Source organism: Tachypleus tridentatus, chromosome 13 (assembly GCF_004210375.1).
Source record: "Tachypleus tridentatus isolate NWPU-2018 chromosome 13, ASM421037v1, whole genome shotgun sequence".
Lineage (NCBI taxonomy): Eukaryota > Metazoa > Arthropoda > Merostomata > Xiphosura > Limulidae > Tachypleus > Tachypleus tridentatus.
The window spans coordinates 237,458,424-237,484,991 of record NC_134837.1 but is presented as its reverse complement, the minus strand read 5'-3'; the positions used below and the strand labels follow the sequence as shown (position 1 = coordinate 237,484,991).

The 26,568-nt window shown below is 30.0% G+C and overlaps 1 protein-coding gene across 1 annotated transcript in view; it reads left to right on the top strand.

Moving 5' to 3' along the window:
* IFT54 (intraflagellar transport 54) overlaps positions 1 to 26,568 on the top strand; it is a 59,731-nt gene that overhangs the window by 18,863 nt on the left and 14,300 nt on the right. The window contains exons 4-13 of the mRNA XM_076481600.1: positions 266 to 378; positions 5,320 to 5,469; positions 10,132 to 10,611; positions 14,028 to 14,114; positions 16,846 to 16,960; positions 18,914 to 18,935; positions 18,966 to 19,007; positions 20,423 to 20,527; positions 24,943 to 25,060; positions 26,134 to 26,176. Of these exons, the coding sequence (XP_076337715.1) occupies positions 266 to 378; positions 5,320 to 5,469; positions 10,132 to 10,611; positions 14,028 to 14,114; positions 16,846 to 16,960; positions 18,914 to 18,935; positions 18,966 to 19,007; positions 20,423 to 20,527; positions 24,943 to 25,060; positions 26,134 to 26,176 (1,275 nt within the window). The remainder of the gene's footprint in view (positions 1 to 265; positions 379 to 5,319; positions 5,470 to 10,131; positions 10,612 to 14,027; positions 14,115 to 16,845; positions 16,961 to 18,913; positions 18,936 to 18,965; positions 19,008 to 20,422; positions 20,528 to 24,942; positions 25,061 to 26,133; positions 26,177 to 26,568) is intronic.

Below are 26,568 nucleotides of genomic sequence, written 5' to 3'. Positions count from 1 at the left end.
CATGATTCCTAGCTTGACATAATCTCCCATACATGTCAGTGGAAATACATAGAATGCAATCAATACAACATATAAACACCAGTTCACCAGACATGTTGTTCAATTCAAAAGTAACCTTTAAAACATCTTGTAATTTAAATACTGAGGAAGCATATAACCTCAAGATTTGTAATGATTACATTTGTATATGCTTGATATATGTCTGTAAAAGCTAAATCTTAATTATTTTAAAGTTTAGTACTTGATATATGCTTTTCTTTCATAGTAATGGTAACTGGAGAACCGTTGTCTGTCCGTCCATCTAAAATTGTTGCAGGTCATGAAGCAGACAAAACGAATGAGCTTCTGCAAGCACTAGGCAAAGCAGTAATTGATAAGGTGGGTATATTAACAAACATACTTAACTTTTCATTGTATATGTAGTTGATAGTGTACATATTTTCATTAAAAGCAGTAAATATATACATTTTGAAATTTTATGACTTGAACACTAAATGAAACATTATTTTGACCATATAATTTTTGTCACATTTATTGTAAATAAATACTTATCTCCCAACAAGCTTATGCTTTTTGTTTTTTATATTTGTTTTTGTCACATTTTTCGTAATATAAAGGTCTTATACTTATCACACTTAACAGCTCAAAGAGCTTATTTCATGATGTATTAATTATTTTTAAAATTTAATTAAACAACTTTACTGTCAATTTATGCCAATAAAATTGGCATAAAACATAGTAAATTATTCAAGTTTTAATATGTATTTCTTAATTCAAAGGAAAATATTCAAAACAAAATGTTAAATATAGTTTTTTTATGTCATTGCATGCTGTCTTTTCTTATTCATTTGTATTCAATTACACCTACCATATAACATCTATAGTATCTTACAAGTTTGAAACTCAGATTTCAGATATTGACAACATAGAATATAAAATAAGAACATTCCACGTTTTGGTTTACAGAGATATCAATATATTTAGTTAATCTACCAAAGTAACTTTTTCCACAGCTCTGTTCTTTTGTCACTTCTTATCTACTTTTGCATACTTCTACTTAAATGTTTATAGCCAATAGAAAAGACACATTCTAAGCTACATAAATTTGACAGGCAATTGGCTTGAAGAGGAAATTGGAGTTTGCTGGAAATGTTGAAGTCTGTTGACTCGGTCATTGCTGTAAACAGAATTCAGATTTTTTTTTTAAAGCAACATATAGCTTAATTAAAAAGCCATATAACTTACTTTGGTTTATGTGTACCAACATAGTAATTTGATAATATTTTGGTCTTTTAAAATGCATCTATGAAATTACAAAAATTAATTTATCCTCTATACTTGAGAGAATAAACAAGGAATAGCAAGTATAATTCAAAAGTGTGAAATCAATTTTGCAACATTGAAAGTACTGAAGACCATGTTTTATATATTTTAAGGAATATGACTAAAACTTAAGTCTTGATGAGAAAATAATGTGATTTCATGTTCATAAGCATTTATACACTTTCTACACTTATACTACCACTGTAAATGACCACTCCAGGAGGGTGACAAACATCCAAACACCTACCAAGTTTACTGGATCAACCTGGACTTTGTACAGAGCTAAATAATTAACATTTTCTTACATTTTTATTACTTAAACAATCCTCCTGACAACAACTGTACTGTGAAAGAAAACTGATAAATCCTCTCCTACTGTTTTCTCAGAATCAGGATTACAAGAAACTCTGTGGGAATCTCAGTTTATTTCATGAAATATGCTTGTTTGCTGTCAATTGTGTATTAATGTGTCATGTAAAAATCATAATGGTAGGAGTGGGAATCCATTGATTTATGTTTGACAGGTTTCTACTTAGATATAAATAGTGAAATAAATGGTAAAGTTAGCAGAAACTTTTAAGAGAAGTTTTTAAAACTTTGTATAAATGCTAATGAGGATATAATAGTACCACTCATTTCCTTCCTTTTTTATTTTTTATTATAGTAGTTACAAGTGTGGTCAAACTGACTGAATCTGTATAGAGTTAGGGTAGAAAAATTAACATATACAATATCAAGTTTTAGTGAGAAAAACATTTGATACTTGTAAATATTTGCAAGGTTTTATAATTAAGCAAATAAAATTAGATAATTTTCATGTAAAGGAAAGTACTTTTAATCTAAATTGTTTGTTTTTTGAATTTTGTGCAAAGCTACACGAGGGCTATCAACACTAGCTATCCCTAATTTAACAGTGTAAGACTAGATGGAAGGCAAAAAGGAAAAAATATACTTGGTAGTTATAAAAATTATTTTCTTTATGTTTTAAGGCCAAGTAAATAATAAATGTTAAAATAATAAAATAATCAATCCCACTATTTGTTGGTGAAAGAGTAGCCCAAGAGCTAGTCTTACACTGCTAAATCAGGGATGGCTGGTGCAGATAGTCATCACGTTGCTTTGCACAAAATTAAAGACAGACATGAAACAAGAGACTAAGGTTTCAAAAAAATATTTGACTATAACACAATTTAAATTAAAAGTGCTAGTTTTTCTGAGCAGCAAATGGAGACTGAAAATCATGTTAGTCAGTTCATGCTTATTAAAAGTTGCACTCTCCAATTATTCATAATGGCTTATAGTATAATGAAAATTAATATATAAAACTGGTATAAAACCTCTTCAAAATGACAGAAAATATTTTTGAATGATTAACAAAAATTATGGATTAAACTGAAACAAATTTGTCTGGACCTTCAAAATGCACCTACTCTTCATTTATTTCATCAGTCTTGAAATAATTCTTGAATCACTACATTTTTAGTAAAACCTATGCAGAAAAAATTAAATATTATGAACAGAAGTTTGTGAGCACTCTGAAAGAGACTTAAATAGTGCTCTTGAGTCTTCACTGTGTTCTAGGTCAAGAAGTATAAAACATTGCTGGTATTCCCACACAAATTCTTAACTCTTGACTGTACAAAGGAAAAAAGATACTTGGTAGTTATAAAAATGGTTTTCTTTATATTTTAAGGCCAAGTAAATAATAAATGTGTTAAAATACTAAAATAATATTTTTTAATTTTTATTCCCCCCCAAAACCTTTTCAACATTTACTGTATAACTTTAGTAATAGTGGGTCTACTTGTACTCTACTTTAACCATTAGGCCTAATAAATAAATGTAACAAATGACTTAACATAAACACTACTTGGTAAATTTTATTTTATTTTTTGTCTACAGCTTAGTGTTGTGAAACTTCTGAATTGAACTGTTTTACTGTTATATTGCTGAAGTTATTAAGAAATAAAGAATTAAAAGGACAAACCTTCCTTACAAATCAACATGAATATTGAATATTCAACATAAACATCCTAATTGTCCTAAGAACAATTTGGTGATGATTTTATTGCTAAGGAATGACTTATTGTTGAGCATTATCGAAAATGGAGGTGAAAGCATTCTTGACAAGTATAAGCAGTTTACACAGATACAAAAATGTGTACACAAGATGGAATGAGGTCACGTGACCAAAGATTGCTTAATAGATTAATAAATGTATCTTACTACCATGATGTGTTGGTTATAGCAGGACTGTTTTTCTTTATTCTGTGTTTATTGATGTTTGGTTCTTTGTGTAAAATTACAGTGTTTTGTATAAATGTACTGTTTTTTTGAGTTGCAATGATGGTAAACATAGGAGGATTTTGTTTATTATGTTTGGTTCTTTGTGTAAAATTACAGTGTTTTGTATAAATATACTGTTTTTTTTGAGTTGCAATGATGGTAAACATAGGAGGATTTTGTTTATTATGTTTGATAAATCTGGTTTTCAGTTTTCTTCTGGTTTCTCCAGTGTAAAATTCTCGACAGTTATTGCACGTTATTTTATAAATTGTTAGTATTGCATAATTCTACATATAATTTGTAGTTAGTAATTACTATAGTTTGGGCTTAGTTTTTGAGTGGACAGGAAATTTACATTTTCATCAAAGTGTGAATTATTTTTTAATTGATTTCAGGGACAGATGGTAACTGCAGAGTAATGTTGTGTTATTGTTTGGTGTAATAGTGTAAATTTTGTTTTGAGGTTTGTTCTGGTATTTGTATGAAAATTTTTCAACAGTAGTTGGTGTGAAGGAAGAATTGATTTATAAAACTAATTTCTTTATCTATGTTGTCAGTTGAACAAGGTCTTGGAGTTGTGTTTATAAGATTTTTTAGTATATTGATTTTTGTTAGAATCCTTGAGCAGTATTCTAGAAAATGTAGCAGCCTATGTTAGTGATTTTTTTTTTAGTGAATTTGGGTTTTGAACAGTGTATAAGTTCTAATATTGTTGAGGTTACGAAAAGATAACTGTTATTTTATTATTCTTTTGTGAACTTATTGTTTGGGTCAGTGAAGCTTGTGTTAAAAAAAAAGTGTGTGTGTTAAGTCGAAGTAAATCTGGCTAAGTATCATCAACATAGCTATATCAGTGTAGGGGAAGATCCTGTGGCTTATGTTTTGACCTGAGTCATAAGTATGATGGTGAGAACAGGACTGCCCTTGCTTAAACCATTTACTTGAAGAAAGTTTTTGTTGTTGAAAATAAAATTGGTTTTTGTTGTTATGAATGCCAACAAACAAATAAAGTATACTGAGGATGTTAATTATGGGATTAGAATCATTATGGGGTCATGTGCAATTTTGCACATTTCCTTGTTGGAAACTCTGGTAAAAATTGATATAAGGTCAGAGCTAGTAATTATGGCTTTAATTTGGTTATAACATAAATATAATTGATATCATATGTCTGTGATGAATTCCGTACCTTGGTGAGTGAAAATGTGAAATTTCAAATTAGTATGACAATGAGCTGTTAAAAATCTGTTGGTCATTTCAGTTGTTGATAAGATTCTGTTTTTAGTACTGTTCAGTAATAGTGATTGCAGCTGGTTTAGGCAGAACTTGTAAAAAGTTCTTGTAACTCCTACATCTGGCTATTCTTATAATGACTGCAGTGTTTCATCCCAGTGTAATAAGCTCAAGTTTTATTCTTTGCCATGTTGTATTATGTTGTTTTTTTACTAAATAACTGAAGTGTTAGGTTCTGTGGTAAGTTTTATATTGAAAATTATGAACAAATCAGGTGATGGTAGTAACCATTATGAAAGAAGATTTCAGTGAAATCTGGAAATTTCACCTATATTCTGTGTGCTTCATTTTATCCATTTAGGAAAACCTTTGATATCTTAGTGCTATTCACACCTCAAGCTACTTTATAATTGCATCTTATTACATGGATTCTATGTATATACAAGTATACATAAACAAATTGTGACTTATCTGTAGATGGATAGTTCAGAAGCTGTTGATAGAGTACTTAAAGGAGAGAAGCCAGCAAAGTCTTCAAGCTCAAAAAAGAAATCTGCTGAGTCTTCATCAGAAAAAAGGAAAGAAAAAGAGGTAGTTCACAGCCCAGTTTATAGGAATGGTTATGTGGTTTGTAAGGCACATTATTTTTTATGATTTGCTCTTTATCACTTGATAACAATATGACACTAAATATTTTTCAGATTAGAGCCCATATGTGTGCAACTTATTCATTTTATAAATCATCATTGCAGTTGCTGTTTTTTAAAATTTTTAAGATGATCTGTATGTGCAATGTTTTTTATCTTAAATATTAGATGAACCCTTGTCTTCCTATCCTAATGCTCCCAAAACATCTGTTTTCTTAGTCATAAAGAAACTAATGAACCAATAAAAGATGTGCCTGATTTCACACTTTGTTTGCTGCAAGTTATTAGGAAAGTAATAATATTAAAAGTTCTCTCTCAATATATATATATATATATCACAGGATCTATAGGCCTCCTACAGTAAAAAAAATAATTGTGATATGCTACTATTTGTTAATACATGAGAATTTACTGCCTAGTTTTGAAAGCATTCTTAAGAGCAGTTGAAAAGGAATTAAAAAAAAAGTTCATTTTTTTTGGCTTTTTATCCTATGTGTATGACAGGTAACCCAAAGTTCTCTTAATATTCTTTCTACAAAAATAGGCTTGCTTTATAATGCTTGAAGAGTTACCATTTTTGTCAATAAACCCTTGCTCTTTTAAATGTTCTCCGCACATTACAGCAAATGTTATATTTTAATTTAAATCTGTTGAACTTTTTCTTATTTGACTTTTCCCTTTAGTAAGATCACTGTTCTTCATATATTTAGCCCTCCTTAAACCATCCTTTTTTCATTGCCATTTCTTCTGCAATTTCTTTGTTATTCATGTCTTCTTTAATTCCATCTTTCAAATGCTTTACTGGCCTTTCCTGTTTTTCTCTTCCTTGCTACTGGCAGCTTTAATGCTTTTCTTATTGCTTGTTCTTTCCCTCAATTCCACAAACTCATGCCATTTTCTTATTTTTTCTCTTTTAGTAATGCTCTCAACAGCTATATCAGTATTCTCATTTCTGTTCTTATCAACAATCCTTTTGCTTTCTTCTTCAGAGTCCAGGTCTTGGCTCCATAGGGGAGCACTAATCCAATCATGGTCTTATATGCTGACTTTCAGTGCCCCTGATAACCTTTTGTCACAAACAACTGTGATCACTTCCTTCCATTTCTTCCAACTTGTCTGAATTCTATCTGTCAAAGCTTTTTCACTTCCTCCTTCACTTTGGATTGTACCTCCTAAGTACCTGAAGTCTTCTACTTGTTCCTCAAGCTTCCTCTCTATATCCATGATTTCTGACCTTCTCTCTACCCCTTCTGCTCATCATTACTTCTGTTTTTCTTGAATTGAGTTTTAAGCCTCTTCTTCCACACTTTGACTTGCATTTATATTTCACACATAAGAGCATCTTTCTATTTGTAGTTCAATATCAACAAATTCTTTTTTCATTCTACATGTATCTGCTATTCCCTCTAGATGTTCTTCAAAAGGGTCCATACATACTCAACTCCATTATCTTTTAATGCCTTAACCATCTTGGTGACAATCTTTCACTGTCCAATTATCTTTTCTAGCTTTATTTTTCTGTTTGCTTGTCTTACCTTTGCTCTACTGACATCCACTACTGGTTCTGCTATTGGTGGTGTCTCTTTCAATTCTTGTGCCTCATTTTTGGTTGTTAAGTAGTTCATTGTATTACTATTTCCATCTCTGTTTTACTGCCTTTTTCATCAGAAGCTTCGTTTCTCTGTCCTTAATTACTTTGATCGCTATGATATCTCTTTTGCTCTTCTTTCCCTTTGCATGGCTATTTGGTAGACCTTTTAGCTTCTTCATATTCCATATGGTCATATCAGTTTTTACTTGCCTCATTCTTCCCCACTGTCATGGCTTTCTTCAACTCCTTTTATCTACTATTCTTTCTTTTCCTTGATGGTTTGCTGTACTTTTTACTCTGACACCATGCTTCCTTCTGTTAGCTCATCCTTTTGTCTTGCTAGAAATGTTTTCAGCCTCTTGAATCAGGCACATCAGTTCTTTCCAGTAACTATTTACATTTGCAACACGTTTTTTAGACCTCTTGCATCTTTCTTTTCACTGCCTTTCTGTATTTCTCTTGGTTTTCTTCTTCTTTTTCACATCTTAATCCTCTCAGTTCCTTTTCTCTTTTCCTCCTCCTTGGTCCTCTTATTCTCCATTATCAACATCCATGTTTTGTGCCACTGCTTCTCTTAGTATTATAATTTTCACATTCAATACCTTTTTTCTGCCTCTCCCTTGGAGTCAATCTGCATCTTATTCTTGCTACTCTTGTATGTCATGAGGTACTCCTCTCTCTTTTGGAACCTAATATTTTTCCAGTGATCTCACTCCTTGATTTTTATTCCATGATATTTCTCTCTTCAAACTCATCCACTTTTTTTTCTTCTAATAGTGCATTCATTTTTGATCCCAAAATCAAATTCTTGCTATCTGGTTTTCTTGTAGCCAAACCTTGTAGTGGCTCTTCAAAGCCCTCTTTCTCCTCATTAGGACATCCTCTCTGCAGTGAACAATAATCTGACACTAGGCTCAGAAGCCCTTTCTCATTTATCACCTTAATGGTCCAATGTTCTCTCAACTTCAATCAATCTCATTTTGAATTTTGTATCTGAAACAGTTCCAACTCTATTCCTTTTTTTGATCCACACACATTAAAACAGCTTGTAACCCACACCTGCTCTTTCAAACTGTCCTTTTTATTTGGTGTCTTGACCACATGAAGTCTTTACTCTTCTTATTTCTAGTGCATCTGCTAGTTCTCTGCCTATCCCAGATATTGTGCCAATATTTCTTGTTACTATCCTTAGATTCTTAATCTTCTTATTTAGGTACCTTACATAGCAGTACCTCTTTCCTACTCTTCATACTGCCTGGAGGATAGCAGTGCACATCACCTGTGGAGTGCTTTAGCTCTGTGACTATCTTGTTATTTTTTGTCATATTTGTTCTGCAAGGTTTTTATGCCCAGGTTGCAAGCCCTTATGGCATCCTTCCTCCTTTCTCAGTTGGACTTGGGATGAGCTATAGTGGAATTGAAATCTTTTGATCTTATTATTTTTATATAACTTTAAATTTATATGCTGAAAAATTTCTTAAGGAGTTATCAAGTTTTGCCTTGAGGCCAATACCCTCAATTCTGAAAGTCTTTTGTAACTCTCTATGCAATTGTAGAATGTAGAAATACATTATACAGCAAGACTGATCTACCTTTTATGTATAAGGTGTATGGAGAATGGAAAATTGGAAGGGAGCATAACCTCTTACTAATAACTTACTAGAATGGGATTTTTCATTTAAGATGTATTTTCAAGCACGTTTTATAAATTTTCCAGTCATGAGTAAGTGATTAGTAGGACCACTCTGATATATACATTAGCAGTGGAATAACAGCCTGTCTTGCTTTGTGTTTATTGAGAAACTTGCCAGTTTCAAATGATACATTCATAGCTGTAGGGCTCATGTGTCTTTTTTTCATTATAATATCTTATTAGATGGGTATCAACATTGAAAATTAAACAGGATGCCTTTCTGAAATTGTGGATAAAATAGTTCTTAGGAAAAACATAATTCTAAGAGTAGTGCAGTGCATAAACTGTACTTTAACTTTTTCTAGGATTGCAAGACTTCATTGTTCACAGAAAAAAAACTATACTGCTCTTTCTTGCTGGTTGTATTCAACTCAGGTTGCTTTGAAGAGTTGGTTTTGTATATCAATTGCTTGTGGAACTAATTTTTTCTAATCACTGTATATGGTGTAGTGGACACAACAACTGGATATTTTTTTCTTCCCCTAATGCTAAGATTTCAGTACCAAATGTTTTACTAACAGTTGTAAATATTTTATCACACAAGTGTTCACAATTGTTTGTTTAAATAAGTTCTGAACAAGGTTTGCAATTTTAAATACAGTGTGTCATTTAAAAATGCATCACAACTTCACTTTCATTGATACTGTTCAGCAATTGATGTGTGTGTGTGTGTAGTTTGAATTTGCAGTGTTGATTGCTTATTAGACTAGAGATACAGTTTCTTGTGAAATTCTTTTTATTACATATTTTGGTTAGAATTTCTGAATAATTTATAATTTAATAGCTATTTTAAACTTAAACCTAATACACATCAGTATAGATAATTTCAAATGCATATTTTAGTTTTAATTTATGTAGGTAGTTTATATGGGTTAGCAATGCTGATTACTTTTTAAAGTATTGATACATTTTTTTAAGTTCTGGAATAGTTTTTATTACATAACATACTTTGGTTAGAATTTGTAATTTAGTAGCACTTGAAAATCTAGAGTTGGTACACAATAGTGATAAACTGCAATTCTAATTGAAGTCATTCACTTTCAGAATCTACAAAATTCAATATTTTCAAATAAATCGACAAATAAAGGTGAAGTAGTATATTGCTGCAAGTATGTTTGAATTGTACTGTTTTATGGAAGTTGAGTTTGTATATAACTGCTAACAGTATAAAACGTGAAGTTTCTTCATGAAACTGCTTGAAATTCTAATGATTCATGACTTGCATGTAAAGATCTAATGATAAGTGAAGATATATCTAATACTGTTTTAACTTTTCAGATAATATATTTATGAAAAGGAAAAGTTTTTTAATCTGGATGTAGTAATTTAATTTTGAAATTTTTGGTTTTAATTTCCAGTCATCAGGGAAACGAGAAAAAGAAACTAAAGCAACTAAATCTTCAGAAAGAATATCAAAGTCATCACCTAAGAAAAGCTTGGATTCGACCAGGAGAGAATCTCACGTGCGGGAGTCTGGTAAAGATTCTTCAAGAAATAAAGATACAGATAAACACAAGGACAGAGTCAGAGATAAGGAAAAATCAAAAGAAAGAGTTAAAAGCTCCAAATCTGAAGATCATAAAAGTAATTCAAGAGCTAGTGCACGAAGCGGAAGGGAAAGCTCTAGAGGTAGCCATGATCGTAGAAGTGCAGCTGTATCGGGTCGTTCTCGTGGTAAAACACTTTCTATAACAGAGGAGGAAGACAAAGAAAATGGACCTAGCTTAGAGCATGAAGTGGAAGAAGAAGCTGCAGAAATAATGGACTTAAATATGGAATCTAATATTCCTGACATAGATAAAGAATCAGGCCCGCTTGCTGATGCTACACCAGCTGTAGTAAGTGAATTGATCAGTGAGTTTAAAAAAAGTATTAAATGTAAAATATTACATTTTCAAACACATGGTGGATAAGAATCATAAATCTTAAAATTATTTACCTTTGACCGAATGCATCATTATTTTTTGTCAGGCTTGTATATTTTTTATTAATGTCCCTGTAGAAAAATGTACTGTTTTTTCTTTTCTTCTTCCAAACACTTTTCATTCAACCAGCATCTCTTCGTTTCTCTGCAGATTGACTTGAAAATTGATTGGGTTATACTTTGGTCAAATGTGCCCAGACACTAGTGTTTATTTGGGATTTAAGCCTTTTAAAGGAATTTGTGGAATGAAAGGTGACACAAACTAAAAATATATATTTTTGGTTCCTTTTTGGTCATATTTAAAGCAATTAAAGGAATATTTGTATAAATGTTCATGCACTAATCACATTGACTTAAAGTTGGATTTATTCATATTGAGTCTTTTTAGGACATCAGAACTCACAAGAAAGCATAATTTTGGAGATTTTGGTCAGTTACTTGACCATATTTGAACAGTTTACAGGGGATTTTGATACAGAATACTTTTCTATGGGTACTATGCATATACTTACAAAAAAATATGGGATGTGTTCATTTTTGATTATCTAATAGAAGTCAAAATGTCACAAAGCATAATTTTAGAGATTTTGGTCCATTTCTTGGACATATTTCAACCAGTTTAAATTGAATGTAGTATAAAGATATTTGCAGGTTCTAATGAGAGATGTAAACATTTCTAGATTTTTTGTCTTTTACTCAGTGTTTCAGCAAGGAAAGCACAACTTGGTTTTTGTAAACTATTATGTGTGTGTCAACCAACTTGCATGGGATTTGGTACAAAGATACCTTCTTGTAAGTTCCTGACAATGAAATAGTTTTTTATTTTTTCAAGTTTTTCACATTTGCTCCAGTGTCAAAATTAGCTCTGTTGGGATTGTGTTAGTTACACATCACATTCACTCAGAAATGTAGACTTCTTTAATTTATGGAGATTACACAATGTGATTTTTATTATTTTTCCCTTTCCCAAATCTGTGTAGCTATTGCCAGGCATATCAAATGAAGGTAACTTGAATAGGAATGACAGAAATAAAACAACTGAAAATATATAATGTTAATACTTAATGATTATTAAAATTATCAAAGTACAAAAATTAATGATTACTCTCAAACATACTCAAGAAATTTCATCTTTAACACGTTATATTTTTTCTTTAAAATTACACTTCGTGTATGGCATTTGATATGTGCCTAAATGTTCTCACTCTATCTTGTTTTGACACAGTGCTGTATTAGGGTTGTCTATTTGAAACAAAATTCTTATATGTACTAAGACCACAAGAAATGTAAATTGTAATTGTATTAGATATTAAATATTGCTTTCATATGTACTGAATTATATTACTACAGAATGCTGTGAAAAATGAAACCTTTTTAGCATTTTTGTGTTATGCGAAACAAATATGAAGTTTAACTATTTGAGAATGAAGAACTAACATTTTATTATAATTAAATAAATCAGTACTGTTCCTTTAGTGTCTTATACTGCTTATTACATAAGATTTCAAGGGTATTTTAATCAATCAAATAATAGATAGTGCTTACAATTGTGATGTAGAAGTAAAATCAGGTATATAATGAATATAAATATTGTGTAATAAGCAGTATAAGACAAGGAACAGTACTGATTTATTTAATTATAATAAAATGTCCAATGGGATAAACAAACTTTACGTTTCTCTGCAGGAATATGAGGAAACTACTTATTGGTTAAGCAAAAATTGACCTAGATATGGAACCTACATAAATGTGTGTGTGTACACACACACACACACATTACTATCAGTGGTAATGAATGATTTACATCATTTACACAGATAATCATACATATTTATTTTGGTTTTTGTCTATTTTCTGCTCTAAAATAAACTTTAATTTAAAAGTTTCATTGGCTAATTAAAACTCTGTGATGCTTATCCTTATTTTGTATTTTTCATTTTTTTGCATGTTTAGATTTTGGCAGCTTAATGTTGTTATCTGATTGGGCCCTTTTACTATACAGTCTAAATTGGATTTTTCCCTCACTTAGTATGAATGTAGGCAGTGGGTTGTTATATTAATCAATATGCTTTGAGAGAAAATGGAAAAACCTGTAGTATCAAAATAATTAGATGTTGCACAAATGAGGAAGTTATACCTTCTGATAAATCTCTATATATGCAGTTCTCCTTGCGTGAATGTTTTGGTTACTTGATTATAATTTTCTCCTCGTACGAATAAGGTTTTCCAACTTCGTTAAGCGTGCTTGTTGCATAAAATAAATTACCATATTTTTATTTGTCTTATCCCTTCCTATTTCCTAATTTGAAGTTGTATTGTTGTATTCCAGATGTTAGTAATGTTATAATTTATTTATATATTCAAGAGCTACATCTTAATAAGCATACTTGGTTGTGGAGTTTAAGATTACTTGTGTAATCTAGAACAGTAGTATACCAGTAGATGTTACATGTCAGTCAGTGTTGTATATTATACTTGTTATTTAAGTGCTGATGATCAGTGAGAGATAACTTTTGGAAATGGAGATAATACTGAAATAGGTTATGAAACACAAAAAATGTTTTCAGTAACTACTGAAAAGTGTTATATTTTAGCTGGAGATGAGAATTAACTTAAATTCCTTTTTATCTCTAAAAGTACCAATTAAGATAATATATCAAATAATTATGAGGGTGATTTTCAAGTGTGATATCCATAATATAATTTATCCTGTGATTAAAAAAAAAAGTAATAATAAAACTTTGCTACTGTTCATAAAAAATTATATTCTCAGCAATGTTCCTTCAAGAATGTTGTTTAAGAGATTGGAGATGTGCGTGTTTATACTTATTACTGTGTGTTTACACTTGGAACTTATTTTTAAAAAAATCCAGTTTTACATTTTCATTGAATTTTTACAAACATATTGTATAACCATATTTTTTTCTAATTTCTTGAAAACAGACATTGTATAAATGTATTACTTGATTTATAAAGATATTTTTATATTGAATTATAAAGCTCAATCATGGATGTTTTATCCAGGTCAGTATATAAGACAATAGGGAGGAATCTTTGGAAATAAAATGAATTTTGAGTTTAAAGTTTAACTGAACAGTGTATGTAGAAAAGGAAGAAGAAAAAAATTATTTTTTAACATTACTTGTAAAACTTTTCAAGCATGACTTTCACTTCTGAATATTCTTCTAAATGATTACATCTTTGCAGGAATTTGAGGTAAAGTGATCTTCTATATACCTATTTAAATGCAATTTAACATGAACTGTTGTTATAAAACTTTTATACATTTACTAATTGTTGTTATAAGTGGATAATTTCATGATTTTGTAGTTTGAAGATCAAGATCGGTTGTTAGATGATCACCTTACAGGACAAGGTTTTGAAGAACTAAATCAGCTTGATACTGGAGCTGTGGAAGTAGGATTTTTAGTTTAATAATTACTGAAAAATGTACTTTTAGGGTGTAAATACTATATGTAATAACTACTAAACCATACATATTTTAAGGTCTGCATCGTTATGAACTAATAGAGACATGTAAGTGAAATATATGCAGCAGTGAAAGTATATTCAGAAATTATTGAACAGGCTTTATTCCTCTTTTAGAATAATTTCCTGGTTATCTTCAGTCTTTTTTTTTTAATTGTCTTGTTAATTTTATTATAAAATATTTTTTAGGGAAATGATCTTCAAAAAAAGCTTTTCCACCTTAAAATACACAATTTGGAGTTGGTTGGTTGAAGAAAGGTTAGAACAAGGGATCTTCTTATGAAAGAGAAAATGTTAAACAAATGTTTTGTTGACATCTTTATTACCAGTTTTTTTGTCTGGTGAAGCCTTGCATATCTCCATTCAAAATATTATTTTTGTTTTTTTCCATTGTTTTTTGAGCAGCTAAATGAACTGAAGCAACATGAGTTAATTGTTATTGAAGTATCCATTAAAAATATGACTTACAATAATAATAATAATAAAACTAATTTAGTGGAGATGCATTTTTTGTTGTAGAAACGTTCTGTTATTATACATGTTAGTTACAATGTACAGTTAAAAATTATCATAGCAAACCTCATAATAGTAATTTACATGTACTGTGATTAAAGTAACATATGCATAGATTACACTGTGTGACTACATTATGTTCTTCAGCAAGCTTCATTTGTCATTTCATACATCAATTTGATAAAGAATTCATTGTTGTCATGAACAATAACTTTAACAATCATCCAAGTGTTGAAACATTTATTATTATTGAATGTATTTTTTGTAACTATATGCAAATTACTGAACATTTATTATCTTACATTTTAGCAGACAATCTTCTGTCTTCAAGTTTTTTTAGTAGTGAATGGAGTTAGTGTCATGGCAGGATGTCTGTTTAGGTGATTCATGAATTCTTGAATCTTGTGTGTAATGTGTGGCCATATAATAAATACATATGTCAGCCAACTTATGAGTATAAACTAGCTTTTTTGGAGGGAATTTCCAAGGAAAATTGCATTTATTATTACATATTACATCCAAATGTATATTCCAAAACGCTGGAGAAACAAAACAAAGAGCAGTAAAAGTTACAATTCATGAGTATAACAGATAAACAAAATCCAGTAATGCATATACATATATATCTGCAATAGCTTTTCAAGCCAAATAAGATTTTAGGATAAACTGAAATAATACTAAAATAACAGAATATGAACCAGGTGAAAAAGGACAAGAAAAAGCCTTTTGCATCCACCTAGCTGATAACATGCTTAGTTAATCTAGCACAGAAGTAAAAAAAACTTGGTAGCCCCCTTGAAGGCATTCAGATTGTTCGACAATTCAGTTTCTAATAGAGGGTATTATTCAAGTAGGTAACACCATATTATAAAAAAAAAAGACCAATGATTGAATCCTGGCTATTGCCAGTGTAGAAAGTCATTTTCAAGAGGTTTCTGAAAACTACGGATAAGTAGCAGCTTAAACATAAGATAAGATTTAGGTGATTTGTTTAGGCTTTTAATTTTTACAACAATTGATGTGTGTTTACTATAACACTAAGTACATAAAATATCATTGTAAATCATAGCAAAAAGTATTCTTGGAAGATAAAACGTTACGTCATCGTGACAAAAATTAATCACATTATAGGAGAATTGACACAATTATTGACTATCATTACTACCATAATACAACATTGCTATAAAAATGTTACGTATTCACTTTGCTGTTAAGTGCAACATTATTGAAACTTAATCCATTATCATTATTCTTGTTATCGTGATTTATTTTTTTCTACAAAGATGGTTTTTAAATTGTTTATAGTAAGTATTTTTTCTTAAAATTATAGCAGTTTCTTTGCAGATATAATCATTTTGAAATCTAATACACTTTACCATATTTTTTGATTAATTTCAATCTTTAACTTTGATTATGTATAGATATGTAATCTGCGTGAGGTTATAAATATTCTGATTAGGATTATTTTCCATTGTCTTTTCCTAGCCGATAAAACATAGCCTGAATTCTTGACCATTGCTTAATGACCAGAAATATATGTAAACTGTTTCACAGAATTTTATCATAGCCTTTAAAGTATACATAATTATCTGCAAGGTCACCATTATATAAAAGTAAATATATTTTATAATGTAAGTATTTTGTATTCATTTACTTTAAGCAGAGTTGTGTAGTAGCTTGCTGAATTAAATGATTTACAATTAGTAGTTCTTATATATAATAATAGCTTGTTCAGTAAGACGTATTGTATAGAAACTCTTCTACAATGTCAACATTGCCTAAAACAATTTTTGTATGTAATAAACTATGTACGACATTCCTTATGAGACATAAATACATTATGTAATGAAACTTCTGTTTGTTGAAGCTAAGCAGTTTTGCTGAAATCATTTGAGATTTCACTCATTATAAGTGAACAAATATTTTTTACAGTATGGTGCTTTCAGTGAGTCCATTACTTTTTTTTTAAAGTATATACATGAATTTTACTATCAGAAGATAATTATCTGAACCAGTTTAATGATAAATGTCTTAGCTGTGAAATTCTAGATAAAAATTATCACATACGGCTATAACTTTAATTGTAGAATAGTTAAGGAATTACTTAAACATCAACAGGTCACACTGTTTAAATTATTCCCCCAAGGCTGTTTCAAGTGCCATCATTTCTCGACCTCCATCAACAAGACCAACAACAGGTAGATCAAGGTCTCACACTGGCTCAGCTAAACCAAAAATGAATGTTCCACCCAGTGAATCTGGTAAATGTTATGTTACATAATAATTTAAGTATTAGGTTCATTCAGTTAATGCATGAACATTTAAAACTTGTAGAATATGGTAGTTAAGTTCAAATAAAAGCACCACAAAAAGAAAATATGTGAAATGACAATAGTAGATAATTCATAGTTAAAAAAGTCTAATAACTAGCACTGTTGGAAAATATTTTATTTACAAAGGAGCTAGGTTTGTTGAATTTTTTTTTTTTTTTATCTCTCACATTCAAACTACACGTAAAATATATGAATGATTTAAACCTTAAATAATGATCGTATCTGTACATGATTATTGATTACGAACAACTTGGCTCACCATGTGTAAATTATTAATATGTTTCTTTTTGTTTCCTTTTGATCAACAAATAAACCAGTGCTGGACATTTTTACATCAAGAATCAAGTTCTTTATTGTTCTTATACACAATTAGCAATAATAAAAGATCTTATCTACAACTTGGAGCAAAAATTATTGTTTTGAAAAAGGCTCACTTAATAAGAGTAATACACAGAAGGAAACTTTTCCAAAATTCCTAGTTTTCACCAAATTTAAGATATTTTTCATATACTCAGCCATGCTTCAGAGTTAATAGCATATTTTTACATTCAGAATTCTTAGTACCATTACTATCTTCTGTTCATCCTAATCTTAAACATTAATTTAGAAAGAAATTTGAAAAACAAAGTATCACTTCAGCAACAGCATATGTTCTACAACCAAACTCTCACCAACATAAACAAACTACTGAAGTAGAGTAATTATGTCCAGTGATCTTGTAACAAATACATACAGAGCGTTGGATCAGTCATTCAGGTGTCATCTTAATACAAGATTGTGTATGTATTGTGCAAAAATTAACACTATGCATACCATGTACATTTTCTTTGTCTCATTTTATCACTTTTTGACAAGTTTGAGTGCTAGCAAATTTCTGGAGCTAAAATCTTTCAACAAATACAGAACGGAAGCTTTAAATGTAGACAATGAGTCTACAACAATGCTAACCAAGTATGTAGAAAAAACGTATAATGGTCATGCTTCAGACTAATCAAATTTTGAGGAATTTATAACTACTGTGCTGATGTTTACTCAATTTTTAATGCTTGCTGCATTTATGCCAATCACAAGTGCTCCTTGTAAATGTAGTTTATTATGAAAGAAATTTCTTCGTAACTGTAAAGCAGTCTTATTCTTATCTCGTACAAGAATAGAAAGGAAAACCTGATTGACAATCTTCTTAGAAGAGCTTACTCAACTAGATTTTAAGTATGGGTGGGTCTTCTAAATCTGTGCTATTAAGAAGGACTGCCTGAACTTTTATTAAGCTTCCAAGTGCCACACTGAATATATTGTAAATAAATAATGTATATAACACTGTTTTCTTTGCAAATGTTTAACCACTTTGTATCCACGAACATTTGGCACATAATCTTGCTGCCTGTTCCTTCCTGACATTTTTTGTAACTATAATGAAACCTCTGGCTTTTAACCCAAAATAAATTATTATAATATATAAACGAAAAGAATTTATTGCTCTTTGAAATAATCTTTCATTCACTGAATGTAGTACCTCATTCAAAAAGAAGAATAAATAAAAACAAAGTTTTTATCAAAACATACCAGCCAAAAACAAATTCCACTAACTTGAGGACAAAGTAAAGTTGAAAAGCAATCAACAGAAATGTTGCACTTAAAGTCTTGATTACTATCATCACACATGGAAGTAATTGAAATTAAATATACAAAAAGTAGGTGAATAGATTGAGAACATTAAACTCTAATAAAATCAGTCAGATGATTACAGTCTATAAATAAGGCTTCTTTTAAATTTATCATGTAGTTTATCCTCTTAGATAGTTGTTTTTTTTATTTCTATTAGCCTTATATTATAATTGTAATAAAGGTTAATATTTTGTACAATATGTTTTGTTCTTGCAGGAACAAGCATGGAAGAAGTTCGGTAAAATCTGAGACCTCCCTCATCATTTAGTTCATCTTCTGATGCAACTGATGGTCCTCCACCATCAGCAAGGTTGATTATCAATATTTGAACATATTTCAATCATTAATTCATATACCAGTTTTTGTAAAATTTCATATGTATATCTTTAGTGCCAGGAATTACAACAAATACCATGATCCTGAAAATGCTAAATTTTATAGGCATTAAAATTATAACTTGTAATAAAAGTTGTATCTACTGTGATAATGCAAACAATTCCAACAGTATTTTATTATTTATTATTTACATTCTTGAATTTTCTAGTAAAATTGTAACATAAGTGTAGTGTTATATTTAAATGTTTTAGTTCTTCTATCATGCAATAATATTTTACAACATGCATTTTCACCATGCATACAGGTAACCTAAAACTTATTGTACTTGTTGTAACATACATTTTACCATCAATAAGTTGAATTTTGTCAACAAAAATATTTTTTTTTATTCATATCAAAGTTTGATTAGTTTTTATGGTTCTAAATATCCAAATTTGTGTTGTATTTTATTAAATTTACTTTCTAATTGCCAGCTGTTTTATAATGCATGTATTAGACAATTTTGCTATGCTATTGTTTTTACTTGTCAGTAATCTTGTACTGTAATTAGTTTTAATCCTTCCATTTCCACCTTTTAAAGGTAATTTCCAAAATTACTTAGTGTGTACATTATTATTATATATACTGTTTAAATGCTGAACCAAATTTTATAAAACCATCTGTAAAGGTTACTTTACATGTGTGTCTAGGACATTTTTCATTTCAGTTGTGGATTTTTTATTTTTTTATTTATTTTTACCAGATTCAATTTAAGTGTACTTTAGTTTCCAAGAATTGAGCTTAAATTAAAATCATGTTGATTTTTAATTTTGTGAGTTAATGAATAATTTAAGAGAAAATATAAAGCATTAGTAATTCTATAATTCAGTCATTGTAATACTTGTACTGTATATATTATAATGGTTCAGACTTGAATGTGAAACATTTAGTATCTTTAATTTCATATCAGTTTAGTATTTTGTTTTCATGAACATGTGTTTTACATACATATAAATGATGATCTTTGTTGTCCAATTATAAAACTTAAAAAGTGGGCAATTGTAAGTTAATAGTTGTGAAGAATCATCACATTTGTTTCCCTGATCTAATTACTCTGGTCTGGTAATTGTATACATGTTTATCGTAAAGCACATATTGATGGTTTTGTAAGTAAAATCTAAAATAAAGCAAAGAAAATGTCCCATATTTGCATATTTCTTTACTTAGAATTTAATAGCTGGCTTGTAAAATGTAATTTATTTCTCTATGAGATGCTCTAAAGTTTATTTTACTTTTTATATAGACATTAAAATAGTTATTTCTAGCAATTTATTTGTGGTTTCTAGTAGTTACTGTATGAATAAAGTATTACTTTTGTCTTCATAACTGTAGTAATGTCATTTCTCTCAGGTCTTCATTGAGGTCTGCTCTTAAATCAGCTCGCCCACCTAGTGCCAGGCCAGCACCACCAAAGGTTCGAAATCGTGACATTATACAGGCAGAAGAACAAATGAGGTAGCTACTTGACTAAGATACAATTATTACAGAGAGCTACTAAATTGTTTTTAAAAAAATATTAGTTATATTAAAGGTAGAATTAATGGTAATAAGGGATATTGTACATTGTTTGTTGAAGAATGCATTGAGAATTGTTGTTGATTTTGGCAAATGTACATAATCAGTTAAGCCTCTGTGTGTAAGGATTTTAAATTAATAAAGTAAAGATTTTAATTTGCATGATTTCAAGGGTGTACTGCATTAATTAAACATTGTACCAGAGATATAACTTTATATTATTTTCGTGGGAAATATATGCTCATCTTTTATTAATGTACTTTCAACTTCACAGCAATAAGTTCTTGTATTATTAATATTTCCAAGTAAAATTTTTATTTTATCCTTAAATTAAAGATTTCTTAAACCCTTCAAATATGAATTTTAAAATACAAATAGTACATAATTAAGTAAAATATAAGATTTAAATGCAATTCAACTGTTTGTCAAACTAATTTATATAAGGCAAGAAAAAATTTTAAGTGCCAGGAGTGAATGGTCCAACAGTATAAAGCAGTGGTCAGACTTGTAAGTGTGTACTCCACACTAGTTAAAAGATAACCTTTAGAAATTATTGTTTTAAATAAATGCTTTTTCTATTGGTTATAAATGTATAATTCAAATGAACTCATTTGCTTTGCAACAACCTTTCTACTTTCAAAAGTCTGTGTGGCTACTATTAGAGGGAGGAAATTTTCAACTTTTTCTTTCAAAGTCTCAAGTGTTATGGTAAAACATGTTTGGAATGTGAGATTGTATGCTTAGAAGCTTGTCTATACATCATTGTGGTACTTCAGAGAAAAACTAAATAGAAATAGAAAAATACCCAAACTGAGATATTTGTAACTGCATGCACATCATGTGACAACAAAATTGGAGTTTTACTTATTGTTTTAGATGTTTCTTTTGAAATAAAGGAATAAAAACTTAGATTATATGAAACTTGAAGTTACAATGTACTTGATAATAACCCTGGCATGGTCAGGTGGTTAAGGCATTTGACTTGTAACCCGAGGGTTGCATGTTCAAATCCCCATTTCACCAAATATGCTCGCCCTTTCAGCCAAGGGGGCATTATAATGTTACAGTCAATACCAACTATTCGTTGGTAAAAGAGTAGCCCAAAATTTGATGGTGGGTGGTGTTAACTAGCTACCTTCCCTCCAGTCTTACACTGCTGAATTAGGGACAGCTAGCTCAGAAAGCCGTTGAGTAACTTTGCATGAAATTAAAAATACAAAATTGATAATACTAACTTCATGAAAATACATTAGTAGTAAGGTGGTTTAACCCTTATGCACCAGGTATACCCCCTTTAAAACCTTTTTTTCTGTACAAGTCATTGCGTTACATTTAAAATTTAATTGTGAATATTTAATATCAATGCATACAAATAAAATAAACATTACAATGTATGTTATGAGCTGAAGTTTTATATATTTTATTTTAAAAGAAACCTTTAAAAAAATTACTTTAACTTTAGATGTATCATCATGTGGCCAACAAGCTATTAACATTCTCTACTCTTGGCTCTCTATACATTCAGTAATACAATGAAAGTTGAGTAGAGGTACATTTAGACAATATGGTACTTACATAAACTTTGATTGCACATTTCTGAATTTTGTGAATAAATATAGTTGAAACAAGCAATATATTTTTCAACCTCCCTTACAGGTGCCATATCCATCTTCAGCAGATGCTACATAACACACAATATAATCTTGCAATGGTTATTTTGAAATGGGCTCAAAGTTATCTCATGGAGTATATGCAACTGACTAATATTTTTGGCTGCTTGATCAACTATTGCACTTACAGCTATTTCTTACCTGAATATGTTATAGTTAAATTTTATGTAGGTTTTTATGTTTTAGTTAATTATTCATTAAACTTCTTTTAAAAGGGATAATTGGAGGGATTAAACATTTTTAAATATACATCATATTTTGCATCTGTACTCATGACTTTAGGATATTACATGGTGCATTAATATTGTGCCAGAGGGTTGTGCGTGCTGCCAGAGATGCTAATAAGCCTCTAGGGCACTGTCAGTGTGTAAAGGACAAGAACAGAAAAAAAAACACATTAAAAATTAAGTATATGTTAAAAGAAAAACATCCAAAATTAAAATATAAGTAAAACAATATTTATAAAGGTTGCAACCTGGTGAACAATAGAATTATATCCCTAAGAACTAAAGGATATCATGCAAATACCACAGGCATTTAAGAGATGAGTATTAACGAATTCTGTTGAAAACTAAAATAGTTGATGGATGGCACATGAAAAAGGATACTTTGTTAATTATTGGTGACTATAGTGCAAAAATTGGAAAGATGAATGAACCAGACATAGCAGGAAAATATGGATTATAGGTATGAAATGGAGCAGGAGAAAGGTTATTGGAATTTTGTGACAAAAACACCGTAAGCAGCAAACACCAACTTCAGTTAACCTAAGCATAGACTACATGCTTAATAGACAGTATTGAGACCGAATGGACTATATTATTCACAGTAGAAGGTGGGAAAGCATACTTCAATTGGCAAAGACATTACCAGGCTATGAGTGTGGAACAGATTGTGAACTACTAGATGCAGTCTGAAAAGAGGTAAGAGACAATACTGTGTAAGCAATAACCAAGTGGAGGTAGTGGAAAGCTTAATTTTTCAATAGTCTAGAATACAGAAGTGGAAGTTGTGATGAAGTGATAAGAACAGCAAGGTCTGTTTTGACTAACATAGTACAAGGCGTTTCTGAGAAACTTTAAGATAAATTGTTTTTTCTCAGTAGTGATACACCTTACAAAAAAATCAGGAGAAAGAAGATCACCTTATTGAAGTGTGGTGCAAGAGAAGATTGCTCATGATCCAATAAACAGCAAGAAGGAATAGTTAATGTGTCCTGGACCAAGTAAGAGATACTGGGTCTTTTGAAGCTGCTGCTTTTCAAGAAGAAACTGATATATATTGGACATGAGCTGTTAGCAAACAAAAATGAAAATACAGTGATGTGGTAAAGTCAAAGGAAGCAAAAATAGAGTAATAGCTTACAAAAGGTGAATAAATGGTGTGTGTCTCTAGTAGCACCTTTCCTCCCCTCCCCCTTCAGTGGCACAGCAGTATATTTGTGGACTTGCACCACAAGAAACTGGGTTTTAGTATCTGTAGTGAGCAGAACACAGATAGCTCGTTGTGTAGCTTTGTACTTAATTCTCAGTAAATAAACAAAATGTCTCAAGTGGCTTCAGGATGCAATTATTGATATGTCATCTTGGAAAGAGTTAGCTCATTTGGTCACTAGGAGTCAGTGCCATCTTTATTGCTCTTGACTATTACAGATAGGTTTCAAGTACTTTTATGCAAGGTTCAACAAATCAAATACACTTTCGATTATTAAATAGAGAATTTATTATATATTTGATATTACAGAGTAGAGCAATGAATTTTGATTATCAGATAAATTAAACTGAGATAAATGCAGATTTTCCCATATTTTATTTTTCAGTAACTAACACCATTATTTGGGTGAAGTGTAATAATAGTATATCTTTCTTTTTTTATCAATCATTTAAAATATTTAATAATAAAGATCAAGAGAAATAGACAACACTACCACAGTGTCCTTTTGATGATAAAAATATCTAGATGTATAAGTCTAAATGCAGCTAAGTTTTAAGATGTTTTCCATGATAGAGATTTATGAACATAAACATTTATGTTTAGTCTATTATTTGTTGCCATTTTTAAACTTTTTCATACAAAAATGCTTGGTGAAAAAAAAAGTCAATTTGCAGTTTCATATGGCTTGGGTATATCCTTGATGGTTAATGTAATGAACAGCAGTTCATGGGTATCAGGTTTGAGACAAGTCTTTGGCAGACACATGTTACACCTTTAGCTATGTATATGTCATATGAATGGCAGATAACTAAAATATTTAGTTAAAACTAGTCACTTTAAGCAGTAGGTACTCTTGACTAGTTGCTTCATGTATAAGGATTCATTTCAGGTGAAGAATACCTCTATTCAATTACGAATTGCAAACTTTGACATAACTATCCAACCATTAGAGTAGCTATTCAGACAAACAAGCAAGCTTACTAGATGAGCTGTGATTTGTGTATATTTTAAGTAATTTTGGTGCCAGTGACTTGTATTTTCAAAGTAATAGGTGCAAGTATGGTTTACATTTGTTGTTTTTTATGGTGTTTGCAATGATGTATGAATCTTTTTTTTTTGTAAATGTTTTGAAGCCAAACCATTACTCTAATTTAAAAAAAAAGATCAAAATGGTTAATAGTACTCTGTTTGCAGGAATTTGTTTGTGGTTATTATATAATGTTAAAAATGAGCAACAATTTTTTGTTAAAGGTTGGCTAGTGCAAAACCTGTTACTAATGTGATAGTTGACTCAGAATCCAAGTCTGATGATGAAGATGAAGCATTTGTGATTGAAGAATCAGGGCCCCTTGAGCCTGAACTAAAACCTGTAAGTTGATTAATTTTATTAGTTTCGTAGTGCAGTTCAATACCACATTAAATAAGCTCTCTCAAACATTTTAATGAGGTGAAGATAACTGAGAACATACTGTGAAACCTTTTTCTTCCCCAAAAATTCTTCTGTCAAAATATCTTTCATTTGATTAGATTTCCTCAGATATTCTGGTTCATGCAAACTGTTTACTCAGCAAAAGTTTTAGTAGTTATGAAAAATACCTGAATTGTTGTATTATGTATAACTCGTCTGATTCATAGAACCAATGTGTATGTGCTATCAAAAGACCTACAATATGCACTTTTTGTTTTTGATTTGCTGCCAGCTGTTTAATTTTGGAATTAATGTGAACAATCATTAAATTACTATTGGCTATTTATGAAACTAGTGTGCTGTAAGCTATATTGCTTTTATGATTTGTTGTCTTATTTCACTTCTTGTGTTTATTTATTCAGGACTCAGTTTTTGCTTGCATTTATTTTATTTGAATGTAAGAGTTGAGTAAGAGTTTGTTTTCTAAACATTTTTCTGAACAGCTGTTTGAATGTGTAAGCCTATAATCATTTTGAATATATTTGTTCTATTTACAAAGTTCTTCTAAATATATTAATTAACTTTCATGTATTTTTATATAGAATGCATCTTGTTCAGTTTTTTGTTGAATTAATAATGCTCATAAGATGTTACCAAAAACTGAGTTTCATAATTATTGTAGCCGTTACAAAAAAAATTAATCTACCAGTTTTGAGTTTTTTTATTTGTTATTTTTAACTTCCTAGTGCCTGAGGAAGGTCTTAACTTATCTTGTTCTTAGTAAATTGTGTGAGATTTTCAGTAAATACATGTAGCTACTGATTAGCACTATTCCTGTTATCAAGCAAAGTGACTAAATGCTAACCAAATATCCATTAAAACTCTTCTTTTAACAGAGGATTACTGCATGTGAGAAAATATTTGCTCAAGTACCCAGTCTCAAGTTCTTAAAGTTTGATTTCATTGTTACTTTTCTAAATGTTAAAAATTAGATATTTTTCTAAACTTGAATATATTTTGTTCCTTATTTATAGGAACTTCTAGCACCAAAAGACCCAATAGAAGATGAACAACAAGGTATGTCTATAACCATACTAACACTATGTAGCTGATACAAAACTTTAAAGAGTGTTTATAAACACACACATAATCTTAAGAAAGATCTTTTGTTTTATTTTATTCCTTTTTTTTGTGTTTTGTGTGGCTTAACTGTTGAACACTTTTGTTACAAGCCATTTCATTCTACTGTAGGCTTAAGTAGAGACATAGAAATTATTTGTAACTTTTATTTACACATAGAGCTGACCTCTTAGTTTAACTCATTGGGACATCTTTATGAGTAAAATAATAATTCTTTGAAAACATGTTTCATTACAATGTCAGCATGTGTTTACTGGTTGTCATGAGATCATACTGTCAGAGCAGTAAGTCTGATAGGCTTATAATTTTTGTAAAACCTATTTCTTTGG